The following is a 14,320-nucleotide window of genomic DNA, read 5'->3' as shown; positions in this document are numbered from 1 at the left end:
GCATATACTTTTAAACTTAATTGGTAAAGTTTAAAAGAATCTTTGTGTACACTAACTTCCCACGTGGAAACGTAGATGGGCTTCGTTCCTTCTATTCCATACTATATTACTGCCACCCTGTGGAATAGTTAATGAACTAACTAAAATTCCAGATTCCAAAATCCACAGAGATGATGCTGTCTCCTCTTCTTGTTTTTTCACTTCTTTAAACTTACAGTTCTTGTTTAGCCATAATTTTGGAGAAATGGAAAAATAAAGTGATTCCTTGAAATATGCACAATTTAAAATTTAAGATAAATTACATTCTCAAAGATGTGTATTTGTAGAGTTCTTTTCTTATTAGTGTATTTGCATGGTCTTACATAAAAAAATAAAATGACATGCAAACTAACTTGAAATATTTATTTCATAGTCACACAAGCTAAATATTTCATCTAAACTCTCACTTAAGCAAATCACTTACATGAGAGCATGTTTACATCAAGGCAAATTCAATTTTTGTGGAAGAAAAATTCCTTTACTCATGCCCAGTAGTACATTTATAATCTTGCTAGATTCATGTAACAAATACACACTAGAAATTTTCTATTTTGAGTAAAGTGTTCCTAGAAAATTAGCTAAATACTTCTCAACTAATGTGTATGATTTTAGATAGGCCTTTATATAAAAATGTTTGTTTCTATGAAATTTTCATCAGAGTCACATATGAGACATATACAATCATAGACGGCTTTGACAAATATTTTTCATAATGTTGGAGCCCAAGTCTTCAACAGATAGAATGTGGGAAGCTTGTATTGAATAAACATTGGATTAGGTTTTACAAAGTTCCCAGATTGTACAACTTAGCATCTATTGTAGTGCCTTACTCATAAATGAAAATAAATATTAAATGAAAAACAAGTCAATAGACAAACGAGTGGTCTTTACTTCTTACTAGAGGGATCTAAGACAAGCCTTGGGGTCAATTGACATAGAAATCAGTTCATTACAGTATGTGGGGAGAGCAGAGCCAAAACTGGGCCAGTAGTTGTTTTGTATTTTGCTATTTGTGCTGTTTGATTATACTATTAATAACATCATGGTAAACTCCTAATCTTTTAATTTAATATTATGCAGACATACTCACTGCAGTTAAACAAAATATTTTAGGCACAATAAAGTCTACTTAATACACATATCATTTATGTAACATATTATTCCAAAAATAAAAACAAATTCTTATAATTCTTGACTTAGGCTTCGTTGCATAAACATATTCATAAATGCAGCAGTAATTTGGAAAGCAGACTTATTAAAGTTAAACTTAAAAAATTGGTCTTTATTATTAGTTGTAAATGTATATAATTTTACTTTCAGTTCTTTCAAAAACTAAGTTTTCTCTGACCCGAATGTTATCATTCTAATAATTCAAATTTGATATCACCAGCCTGGCTTACTTCATTCACAAAAACTTTTAATTAATAGCAAATTTGGTTATTTTAGAAGTATTACTGATTTGTTCCTTATAATACATCACTGATTTGTAGCTTTATGCTACAGTTTTGACTTCTGCTAATCTGTTTTTTGTTTTGTTTTGTTTGTTGAAGACTAAAATACTTGTCTTCAATTAAGAGTTTTTCCAAAGCCACAGGGTCAACCTATTTTAAAAAGCCATAGGAATTTGTTTCCCAGCAGAACCCAGTTACTGGAAACTGTCACCTCAACAATTATCAGTTACTCAGAGTTCAAGTTTAATTTACAACAGGCAAATCTCCAAAGAATAATGGAAATGAGTCTATGAAGAAAGGAAGCCAATAAAACTAAAATAAAAACTTCAGCTATCGAAACATGTTAGAAAAATGATGTCAGAGATGGGTTTTATTAATCTACTCTGTGTACTAAAATTTTTGGCATTAAGCCTATGACAATACTAGATTAGCCTGAATATTTTAGGATAAAATTCTACAATGGTTTCCATAATTCAAAGATACTAGAATCCAGAGCATTTGAATAGCCCACATCTCCAGTTTTATAGCATTATGCAATAAATAAAAGTGTCCAAATTCACCTTTTACACTTAATTTATTTTATAAAGCCCAGCGATCTGAAAGGTACTTGCAGTCTGCAAAGTTTTGACAATCCATCTTTGCCTGTTAAAACTGTGAGGGGCATGTCCCTGGGGGCAGAAGGCTTGCTGTCTGACTAGAAGACTCCTGGGTGGGCAAATGATGGTCAGCGTAGCCACAGGGCTGCCCGGCAAAGAGACAGACAGATGGCTAGCCAGCCACATTCCATTTCAGGTTATGGAATTTGGATCGCACATTATTTAAAATCTTTGCTACTTAGTAGATGGATGACTTTCAACAAGTTACTTCTCTAACTTTGGTTTTCTTATTTCCAAAATGGGGGTGATGATGATAAAAGTATTTCATCATGATTATTCTAGTTGTAAATGAAATAATAAATATAAGCATTTATATTACATAAGCTCAATAAATATTAGCTATGGTAATAGAGATGATGATGAAGATGATGACTACAATGTTGTCTTCTATAGTCAAACTACAAGAGTTTGATACATTAACGTTTTCCATTAGTGGGGCTTTAACCTTTCATGCCTCAAAAGAAACTTAAAAAAAAAATTCCAGATGAACAAATGTGGCTAGTTTTATCATTTTTAGCAACTAACTCTAATGAAAAGGGGCCAATATTGTCTAAATGCAATGGTGTCCATATGTGATGTCATATATGGAATTTCCCAAGGTCTGACAGAGGCAAGAATCAATGCCCATTGAATTTGTTCAAGTAAATAACACAAAACAACTGTTTAAAAAAGAAAAACAAAGTGCAGTAGTCATATAAGTTTTGTATACACAATCTTAAAGAGCCAAGCTGATTATTTCTTTCATGTCTTAAATATGGGTGCATAACATAGAAGCATACCTGGAGATTGTAATGGTATTTTAATTTATTGACAACTATAATGAATCATCCTCATATTATCAGTTTATAAGGAAGTAATTTCAGGTTCCCTTTTTCTCTATATACATTTATAGTACTTGATAAAGGAAGAATAAGCTATGGGCACATTGCAATTCCAAGTAATTTGTACTTCTCCAAAGAGAACCATAAGCTGAGAGGTCAGAATTTAAGCAGTACAGTGATTTATTTCAGTTGTTCTTCTTGGTTAATGCCAAATACTTCCATGACATTGATAATAAGAATACTCGTGAAAAACTATGTGATAGACTGATTAGGGTGAAAGGAAAGATACCATCAATACAATTGTTCGTTATATAAACTAAAGCAATCCCTGCTTATATGATGACATATACAAGAACATCTATATCAATTTTATTCTACATTCCACTAATAAAGAAAAAAATTGTTGTTTTTAATGATTTCCTTTTACAAGAAGAACAAAGTTATTCATTTTTTCTAACATTTACAAATTTCTTATAGTTTACTGTTAGGAACATATTTATTGCATATTTACTGAAATGGCAGAAAAAAATTGTTGTTTTTAATGATTTCCTTTTACAAGAAGAACAAAGTTATTCATTTTTTCTAACATTTACAAATTTCTTATAGTTTGCTGTTAGGAACATATTTATTGCATATTTACTGAAATGGCTGACATATCTGCAAATATTGTGCAAATACTGTGCGCCAAGCACTTCTGCTATCCTCTAAGAATTCATTGGTATGTTTAAAAACGTACACAGCCCCTACTTAATGGAGCTTACAATAGAAAGCAAGGTTCAAGCTAAAAAATGAACTGAGAATTAAAATAATCAAAAATGGTAATCTGAATGAAAGAAAACCAAGAGGGAAGAGGGTGCTGACATAGAGAATGGTAAAGGAGATGTCAAGGGAAAGGGGCCACACTAGAAAGGTTGAATGCTGAAGACCCCTTTGAGGAGATACACTGTAAGCAAAGTTCTTAATCAGAGATGAAAGCCACAGAAAAAGCAGAAGAGTGAGCCTTCTTTGGTATAATGTTTTAACACAAACAATGGGCAACCCCAATCCTAGGTAGTAAATTTTGCCTAGAGATTCAAGTTCCCCTCTGTGCTATAAAGTTTATGTCATATAATAAATACACTCTGTGCTTAAAGTAATCCTTAACATTATTTTTCATTCGATTTGTTTTAGATATTAAAATAAGGACTCCGTAAAATGCAAGAAAGTGATATTACTCAACCCTGAAGAAGATGTATTTCTTAGATATTCCTTAGTTTAGGAGATGAATTGACAACATTAATTTTACTCTGAGAGGAACAAATGCAAATGAATGCTGTCAGAGACAAGAACACACACACAAAATATGCCTTTCAAATTGATGATCTCTCTATTGGCAGGGCCAGTATTACACTGTAGTTACTGTTTTCAGCTATATATAATAATAGTAACTCCAACATAAGTATTTGGTTTTTATGAACAAAGTATAGCTCTCATTCTAAAGCTGAAAATTTTAAAAACTGTTGAAAGTGCCAAAATATCTGAAATGAAATTTTTTAGAAGCAGTCCATTTGTTAAATATAATTAAATATGTAATAAGTTAAATGTCCTTCGTTATTATATCTTTGAACATTCCATTCAAAGTCTTCATTCTTGCCTGATGGACAAGCCAGACAGAGAGAATGAATTATTTTGCCTACCATCTTTTAAACAAATAATTTGACAATGTTCACTCTAACTATATAAAACACATATGCATATTCAGCTGTTTGTGACTTGTTTCAGATTGTTATAAACTATAGATTATTTCTCTGTATTTTGGATCTGAAAGGAAAATAGGAAAAGGTTACACAATCATTTTTAAAGTAAATTCTTTAAAAATAAATGCATTGAGAATAATGTATTTATTGTTAAGTGATTATAACTTTAAATGTGCATTCTTTTGGAAAGTTATTACACATCTATCATATACTATTTTTCTCATTTATTCTTCTCAATTTACTCGTTATTTTGAAATTTTTGATTAATTTTGAATGCCTTTTAATTTTTAAAATTAATTCTAAGAATTAAGCTAAGAATCAGAGAACTATTTCCTAGCTGGCTAGGCAATCTTCAATCCATATTGCTAAGCAATCCCTTTGCTATTCTACAGAAAATCAAATATTTTTAATTTTGCTAGCCCTGGGAATAATCTTTCAGCTCTGTGTCTGGTTTCACTTTCCTTTATTCATTTGTTTGGACTACATGATAGAGTTCATTTTAGTTTTGGCACCATTTTTATGGCGGTCTCGTACACATGGGTGAGCCCTAAGGAATGGCATTGCTGCAGGTAAAGATTATGAAGTGAATGTACTTTAATTTGCAACAGCTGTGTGAGGAGATTAACATGGATTCAGTTTTAAAGCTGCACCTATCTATATATAATCAGACAGATTAATTCCCAAGAGTAGTGCATTTCACAAAAGAACCCAAACATTTTGTTCTAATTCTCAAACCTTTTGGCCTCATTAAATTGTACTGTGTATCTGCAGCCTCATTCATCAGCCCTACCTGGGTTGCTCTAAATGACTTCTGACTCATCTGGATAAAAAATGAGTGTAAATGAAGCATTTAGCAGCCACATTAGTGCCAAATAAGAAAGAGGCTTGGGGAAAAAGTAAGATTCAAAGAATAATTTTCAGATTTTTTTTGAAGCTCATCAAGCTTTCAGAGGACATAATTTTCTATTTTTAAAATTTTATTTTACTGTGGTAAGAACACTTAACATGAGATCTGCCCACCTAACACATATTTAAATGTACTATGTATTATTGTTGACTTAAGTCAATATTGTACAGCAGATCTCTGAAGCTTAATCATCTTGTTTAACTGAAACTTTATGCCCATTGATTAGTAACTCCCCATTTGCCCCTCCCCCTCACCACGGCAACCTCTCTTTGATTTTTGCTATTTTGGATATCTCATATCCAAAAATCATGTGAAATCATGTAGTATTTGTCCTTCTATGATTGTCTTATTTCACTTAGCATAAGGTCTTCAAAGATCATCTTACATGTGTGCATATGTTGCAAAATTTTATTCTTTTTTAGTCTTTATCCATTCATCTGTCAATAGACATTTAGGTTGTTTATACCTCTGGGCTATTTCGAATAGTGCTGCAATGAACATGGAAGTGCTCTTCAAGATCTTGATTTCAATTCTTTTGGATAAACACCCAGAAGTGGGGTTGCTGGATTCTATGGTAGTTATATTTTTAAGTCTCTGAGGAACCTCCATGTTGTTTTCCATAGCTGCTATACAATTCTGCCTTGCCACCAACAGTGTGGCAGGGTTCCAATTTCTCTACATCCTCTCCCACACTTGTTGTCTTTTGTTTCTTTGGTAACAGCCATCCTGACAGCTGTCAGCTGATACCTCATTGTGGTTTTGATTTGCATCTCCCTGATGACCAGTAATGTTGAGCATTTTTTCATATATCTGTTGCCTATTTGCATGTCTTACTTAGAGAAATGTCTATTCAAGTCCATAGTCCATTTTTCAATCCAGCTATTGGAGTTTTTTTGTTTTTTTGCCAAGAGTTCATTTCATATTTTGTATACTAAACTCTTGTCAGAGTTATTTTCCCCAATTCCATAGGTTTCCTTTTTCACTCTGTTGGTTATTTCCTTTTCGGTACAAAAACTTTTTAGTTTGATGTATTCCCACTTGTTTATTTTTGGTTTTGTTGCCTGTGCTTTTAGTGTCGTATTTGTGAAATTATTGCCAAATGAATGTCATGAAGCTTTTCCCCATTCTTTTCAGAATTTCAACATTTCAGGTCTTACATTTAAGTCTTTAATCCATTTTGAGTTAGTTTTGGTGTATGGTGTCATATAAGGGTCCAATGTCATCTTTTGTGGCATGTGGACATCAAGTTTCCCCAATACCATTTGTTGCAGAGACAATCCTTTTCCTATTGTGTATTCTTAGAAGCCTTGTAGAAGATCAGTTGACCCTGAACTTTTATTTCTGGGCTCTCTATTCTGTTACATTGGTCTCAATGTCTGTCTTTATTTTTCTCCTTTTTTCCTTGCAAATTTGCCAAGATTTAAAAAAAAATAGTTTATATTTCTACTTCTTCATCTCATTCATTTCTCAACCACCTGTTGGCTTTTACTCATACCACTTTATATGAGAGAGCTCATGCCAAAGTTACATACATGGTCCCTTGTTCCTGGAGATACTATCAGAGGGGATATCCACTTAAAATAGATATCAATATGTGTAAGTACATGTATGTATGCAGGCATTTATATATATAAATGGTATATCATAGAACTTTGTTACAGCTATTGAAATTAGAATCACAGAAACAATACAGAATGCAGTTCCAAGAACATCTTAATTTTTGTTAGATAAAAATAGGATTTACTAACTGAATAATTTTCAAAGTTGCCTTGGCATTAAGGGTATGTAGTTTTAAGAAAAATGTGTGTGTCCTTGAGGCACAGCAGTCAATATGTTAGCAGACAAACGGGATTGCTGAAGTTGAATACAACTTGATTTATTAGTTTCACAAAAGTACACGTGATATGAATCTTTCATTATGTTATTTATCATGTTACAAAATATGACCTTTATTTAGAACGTTGAGTTCCTATAAAAGGTGACTAGAACAAGAAGCTGTGTTTCAAGATACTAATATTTAGATAGAATATTTTTAGAATTTATACATAAGAAAGGCTTTAAACCAGTAAATTCTTCATTAATTCAACCAACTGAATGAATTGTGAAAATAGAGGGTAGAATACATTTGCTTTCCTTATAACATAAAACTTGTGTTTAAAAAAAAAAGAAAACTAATGATATGCCTCTAAAACATGCTATTAATTCTGGATGCATAGAGTTTTGAATGAGTAAAAAAACAAAAATAATACCACATATACAAGTTTAGATGAAGATGACTTATTTTTATATATTTATATTCTTCTATCTAAATTTATTTTAAAACTTGTGTACTCCTTTAAAATCAGGATATATCTTATGCATAAATTCAAATATAGAATGTAAAATTCATTGTCATATTTGAGTAAAAAACTATTCTTTTTTGAATAAAAGTATCCAGAGGGTGAATAAGATCCTTAGTGGTTGTTTTGGATGATATTATAATAAAAGAAGAAATGATTTATCTATACTTAATCTCTATTTATAAAGTGACATAAGTAGTGGCTTGTCCTTATATATCTCTGCCATAAAATAATAAAATATACTTAATTTATGACTAATATAAGTTAAAAAGTCTCTTCCAATTATCAAAGATTAATTTAGAAAATTTGTGAGATAATTGTATTATATTAATATAGTTGAATTCCATATTAAACTTATTGTTATATTTGAGTCCTTCAAAACATGGAAATGTTAAACCATTTAGGATATTTGAATAAGTAGACTATTTCTTGTCCCAGTTATGTTTTACAATTATGAATTTGTCCTAAAACAGAACTCATGCTTTCAACTTTTGTTAGATATTCTCAATTTATTTATCGTCATATATTAAGAACTATCATTGAATGCGTGCTCTTAGCTGCATGCCTAAAGGTCACAGTTAAACAAGACTCAGTCCCAATATTGGAGGAGTTTTTCTGGAACCTAGAGAGGGACAGAGGCGAGAGTCCCAGGAGTAAGGTACAGAGTTGGGGCCGCGCAGGGTTTGCACAGTGTGCTATGGGATCGGGGCCTGAAACGGGAGGGAGGCATCAGGGCGCCCCCTGCAGGTGGTAAGGATTGTCCTGGATTTTGAAAGATGAGTAAGGGTTACTAATTAACACACGCACATATCTTAAATAAATAAGATATACATATTATATTTTAGATTAATGTGTCTGCATCTTCCTACCACTTTTAATTCTGATGATTTACTTGAAAGAAATATTCACAGAATCAAGTTATTACTTGAAAATCTTCAAAACCTATCAACTTTTTCAAAAGAAATGGTTCCTCTATACCATTAAAATCACCATATGTTAAACACAAAATAAAATCAACTTATATTTAACCATATGACATTATATTAATAGCATACACAGTATGCAGAGTTGAATATTAAAAATATCTGTGATGAATTTGAAGTAATGTGTGTGTATATAGTTTCAATTCTTTGATCATGTTCAAATACTAATAGACTAAAAAGCACCTAAGAGTGTTTAAAGTATTCCAGAAATTTTCATCAAAACTGTACCCAATTATTCACAGTATTTTAACACCACACCTTGAGTATATTAATTCATATTTTCCTTTCTCTTTTTATCACATATAAACACAATCCACTTGTGTTCCTCAAACACATATAAAACAATCCATTAGACCTAGCGATAGGCATATCTTTGTACATGGTAAACTCTGACTGAAACCAAAGTGAATGGTAATTTTTGTTGGAATTTTTGAAACATAAGAAATAGCTTATAATTTCTCATTGCTTTTTTTAAGGATCATTAATATTTTAGAAAACCAGGTTGAGAGTCATCGTCCTCATAAATTTGGAGAGTCAGTCAGAAAATCAAAATAATTTGATGGCAGGACTGTTAGAAATAGACGTTAAAAGTCTTGGTCAGAGCTGCTACTCTCCACAGTATCAATAGGTTCAGTTAGGGCTCTATCTACGATGCTTTTCCCTCTCAGCAAAACAAACACTGAAACAAGTATGTTCAACTATAAAACGCTGATCTTCATTGTTTTTATTGCTTATGGAATGATTTCTTTTAAAATATTATACCCATAAAAAACTACCTTAAATGTTTTCTTAAATTAGTTTTCAAATGAGGATGCAACTTTTTGCTGTTGTAAACTGCCTTTTTGTAAATTTATAAAATACAGATTTAATAGATTATAAATATATCAAATAATATAGAGACTTTATTTGAGTATTTAGGAAATTTTATTACTATAATCTTTAATAATTGATAGAATAAATTTTATCCAAGAAAAGCTTAAATTTTTCCTATGTTTTCATATTTTTCTCTTTTATAACATATTTATTTAGAATCTCTGCATAAGAATCAAATAGGACCCACAGATCAAGATGCTTTTATTAATATATTAGTCACAAGTTGTGAATCTCATATAAATATTATATTTAACAATTCTCTACTTCACACATTGATTTGTAATCCATGATTCATATGACTTTATAGTTAGTGCACTAGTGTTTTGAACCAAAAATTCTCCCCTCATCACCACTAGACAGTATCTCTTTAAAAACCACCTAGATCAATATTAAGATATAAAATTGCACTTACTTTTTTGTCTTTATTGTATTTGGCAAATATCTCCTGGGCTCTCTCTTCTCCTCCATCCGTGAACAGCATAATAATCTTATTGCAGTTGGCTCTAGAAACATTATACTGTTAAAACAAAAAACATATATTATTCATAATAAAAGGGACTATAAAGCTATATGGAAAGAGCATGAGCAAGTTACAAGCAATGAGTGAAATATCTGCTCACTAAGTATATTCTAAGAACTGGGTCTTGGATCAGGCCAGGCCCACTGCCAGGCAGGGGCTCCCATCACCACCCAGATAACCAAAGATCGACTATCTCACTCCCTTCAGATCTTTAGTCAAAAGTCACCTTCTCATGAGGCCGTTTCTGACAACCATGTTTTAAATTGCAATCTCCCTCTCAGGCAGTATTTTTCTTCATAGTATTTTATATTCTTTTACATACAGTACATATTTTATTTGTTTGTTCATGGTGAACTTGCTCCCACAGGGCAGGAAGTTTGTCTTTTTTGTTCAATGTTGTTTCCCCGCCCGGAAGACTGTCTAGTATATAATAATCTCTTAGTAGTTGATTAATAAATGGGCCATTCATAAATAAATGGTTATTATGTTAATTTTATGCCCCTGTAATTTTATAGTGGAAACAAAAAAATTAATTAGATATGTGCATACTCTTTCACATATATTTTCAATCATTTCCAAGTATTTCTTCTTTTCTTCTGTTTTACTTTGTTTACTTCACATTTTTGAAATGACAGACTCCTAACTGACCACCTAAAACACAATCCTCTTTTGTTCCTTTGTAAATGCCCATACCTATTTTCAGAATATCCTACTATCATCTCTCCACCTGCCACAGATATTCTAATTCTGAAAGAGTCAAGTCCAATGGGAAATCTTAAACTCTAAGGTCTTCAAAAGAGCTGGACATGGGAGAATGATGGATTAGCACCAAAGATCCATTAAAATGAACAATTAATTTAAAAAGCTAGACTTCTTTGAGGTCTGAAATTATAATCTTAGCTTCTGTGTTGCTGTGAAATGTGTTTGCTTAAATGCTGAGAATAAAAGATCACATTAATTTTTTTTTTTTTTTTTTTTTTTTGAGACAAGGTCTCACTCCATCCTCCAGGCTAGAGTACAGTGGCATCATCATTGCTCACAGCAACCTCAAACTCCTAGGCTCAAGCAATCCTCCTGCCTCAGCCTCCCCAGCAGCTGGGACTACAGGTGCACACTACCATGCTTGGCTAATTTTTTTATTTCTTGTAGAGATGAGGTCTCACTATGTTGTCCAGGCTGGTCTTGAACTCCAGGCCTCAAACATTCCTCCCACCACAGCCTCCCAAAAGGCTGGGATTACAGGCATGACACCCACTGTGCCTGGCCAAGATCATACTAATTTATGAATGCTTAGCTTCTTTAAAAATGTCAACCCTCAGGTTCAGTACTAGCCAGACAAAATATAATGTGAGCCTAATATGTGATTTTAAAGTTTCTAAACACTACTTTAAGGAGCATAATATGAAATATCTGAAATTAATTCTGATAGTACATATCGTTTAACCTAGTCATCCAAATCGTATCAGTTCAACAAGAAATAAGTATAAAATTACAGAGATGCACATTTTTTTCCATAATAAGTCTTCAAACTCTGGTATGTATTTTATACTTACACCACATTTCAATTCACATCAGCCACATTTCAAGTGCTCAACAGCCACATGTGATTGTCATTATTATATTGAACAACACAACCCTGGCTGATAAATGACTAATATTTTTTAAAAATCATTAATTCTCCTTTAGTGTTCAAGCTAATTGAAGGTCCATGCTCTATCTTACTTTTTAAAGAGGATAAACCTCATTTTCTGCTATAAAAGTTAATGAAGAAAACATCGTGCTCTATTAATGAAAAGACACTACTTCAGATTATCTCACTCCATTGAGTAGGCCATTAGAACATTGGCAGTAAAAGCTTTTAATCAAGCATTGTGAAAACACAAGTATTGACTAATGTAATTTGTCACATTCAAGCATGGTTCTTATCTTTGAAGGTAACCTGTCCGAAAGCTTGACTACATAAAAAGTTACATATTTTACCATAAAAATACTTTTGTAAAAGGTGAAGTCCCTTAATTTTTTCTCTGATGTTTTGTCTTTTTTAATCTGCATGTGTAAAATGGGCAAAATTATATGTACCTAAAGGACTGTTTAATAAAAGTGATAAAGTTTTTACCACAGGACATGGTTTTATTTTTGAAGTATTGAAAATACTACTATTATTGAATGAAAATACTACTACTATTGAATGAAAATACCAGCGTAAGTTACCACACTAGGTCTTGGTGATAACTTGTGTATTTGTGTAAATAGAAGTACAATAACCTTTCCCAGGAGAGATAGCTGTTAGGGCACACACAAAAGGGGGAGAACGGGAAAAATAATGAAATATTTTGCTTTCAACTTGATTGTTCCCAGAAGTAGACTTTTCAGGCCTTGTATTGCAGCCAATTGTAGGAGAGCGAATTTTCCGTGCATTTGCAATTATCTAAAGAATCGCGCAGTCACAAATAACAAAATTGGCTTTTAACAAATAAAGCAAAAAAAAGAACTTGATTATTTCAATAAAATTACAATTAGTAGAGTTGGCAATTTACTTTAATATGATATTCCATATCATACTTTGTCTGTTGTATCTCTGTGTGGCAAGTACACAGCACAGCATAAATCATATAAAATTTTACTTGTAAAATGCATCTCAATATATTTGGTAATATTTTATTAAATTCTACCTGAAGATTAATTCAAATATTAATTTAAGGTTTACTTTGAGATTAAATGATACGTCTAATTCTATTTGATTCTTGCTTCAGTGATCTTAAAGATAAACCTTGCAAGGACAAATAAAAAACAGAGAATGGCACTGTGTGATAATAAAAAGAAAGTGTGTGAAAGAAATAACAAAATATGCTTCAAGTTTGAATAAGGCAAGCCATGATATTTGGGAAAAGTATTTTAAAATAAAGAATTTTAATGCATATGGGATGTATGGGAAGCAAAACATAAGAGAATTACTTACAGAATAACTGGGAACATATTAAAAATCATTTACAACTATTATAGTTGTAAAGGCAGGAGAGGCCAATAGGAATTCAATCATATTTTATCAGCAACTGGGAGTTAATGTGGTCGCTCTAGTGAGACTGCCTCTGAAATAGCACTTTAGGCTTGGGACTCTTGATCATTTCACAATTGAAACCTGAGCAGGTGGGAATGAAGTGAGGCAAATTAACAATACTAAGAAGAAGAATTAAAACACCAGGAGGATCACTTGAGGCCATGAGCTTGAGACCAGCCTGGGCAACACAGTGAGACCCCTTCTCTAAAAAACAACAACAAAAAAAAGTTAAAAAATTAGCCAAATGTGGTGGCATGTGCTGATAGTCCCAGCTACTTGGGAGGCTGAGGCAGGAGGATCACTTGAGTCCAGGAGTTTAAGTCTGCAGTGAACTATGATCGTGCCACTGCACTCTAGCCTGGGTGACAGTGAGACTCTGTCTCTAATAATAATAATGACAGCAACAAAAAATGCCAATATTGAGAAAACTCACAATCATTAATTTAAGAAAAATAGAATTTTTATTCAAAAAAGTCATATTCCTTTACTAGAGAAAGAATATATATATCACAATCCAGTGGTTAATTACATTTTAATTTCAAAGTTTTGAGCTTTCACTTTTTATTAATGAACATACAACATTTAAAAACATATATATTTCACCAAAGATAATTTCCCCTGAAAAATGCAGGCCTGAATGTATCTGTTCTTCTGTCTCTTTACTTGCCTAACAGTGTCTATCCAATAACAAGACCTCAAACTCAACATTTCTCAAACTAAGCTATTTCTACCCCACATTTCCTCCATCTAGGTTGCTGTGCCATCATCTACCTAGTAGTCCAGTTCAGAGAACGTGCAGTCACGTAAGTCCCTTCTCCCTCTCAGCAACTCATGCTAGGCTTTCCAATCAATCACCATCAATTACTCCTCTTGATGTCTCTGTGCATCTAGGCACACACCAGGGTCTCTGCAATAGCTTAGAACTCAGAACTCTCCT

At 32.3% G+C, this 14,320-nt stretch overlaps 1 protein-coding gene across 7 annotated transcripts in view; it reads right to left on the bottom strand.

Moving 5' to 3' along the window:
• Positions 1-14,320, bottom strand: part of CACNA2D1 (calcium voltage-gated channel auxiliary subunit alpha2delta 1) — a 474,506-nt gene that overhangs the window by 72,613 nt on the left and 387,573 nt on the right. For all 7 annotated transcript variants that reach the window (XM_069461262.1, XM_069461263.1, XM_069461264.1 and 4 more), the window contains exon 12: positions 10,218-10,322. In XM_069461262.1, coding sequence (XP_069317363.1) covers positions 10,218-10,322 — 105 coding nt within the window. The remainder of the gene's footprint in view (positions 1-10,217; positions 10,323-14,320) is intronic.

This window comes from Eulemur rufifrons, chromosome 29 (genome assembly GCF_041146395.1).
Source record: "Eulemur rufifrons isolate Redbay chromosome 29, OSU_ERuf_1, whole genome shotgun sequence".
NCBI classification, from domain to species: domain Eukaryota; kingdom Metazoa; phylum Chordata; class Mammalia; order Primates; family Lemuridae; genus Eulemur; species Eulemur rufifrons.
Note: the sequence above shows the minus strand (reverse complement) of the source record. Positions and strands in the feature narration are given on the sequence as shown.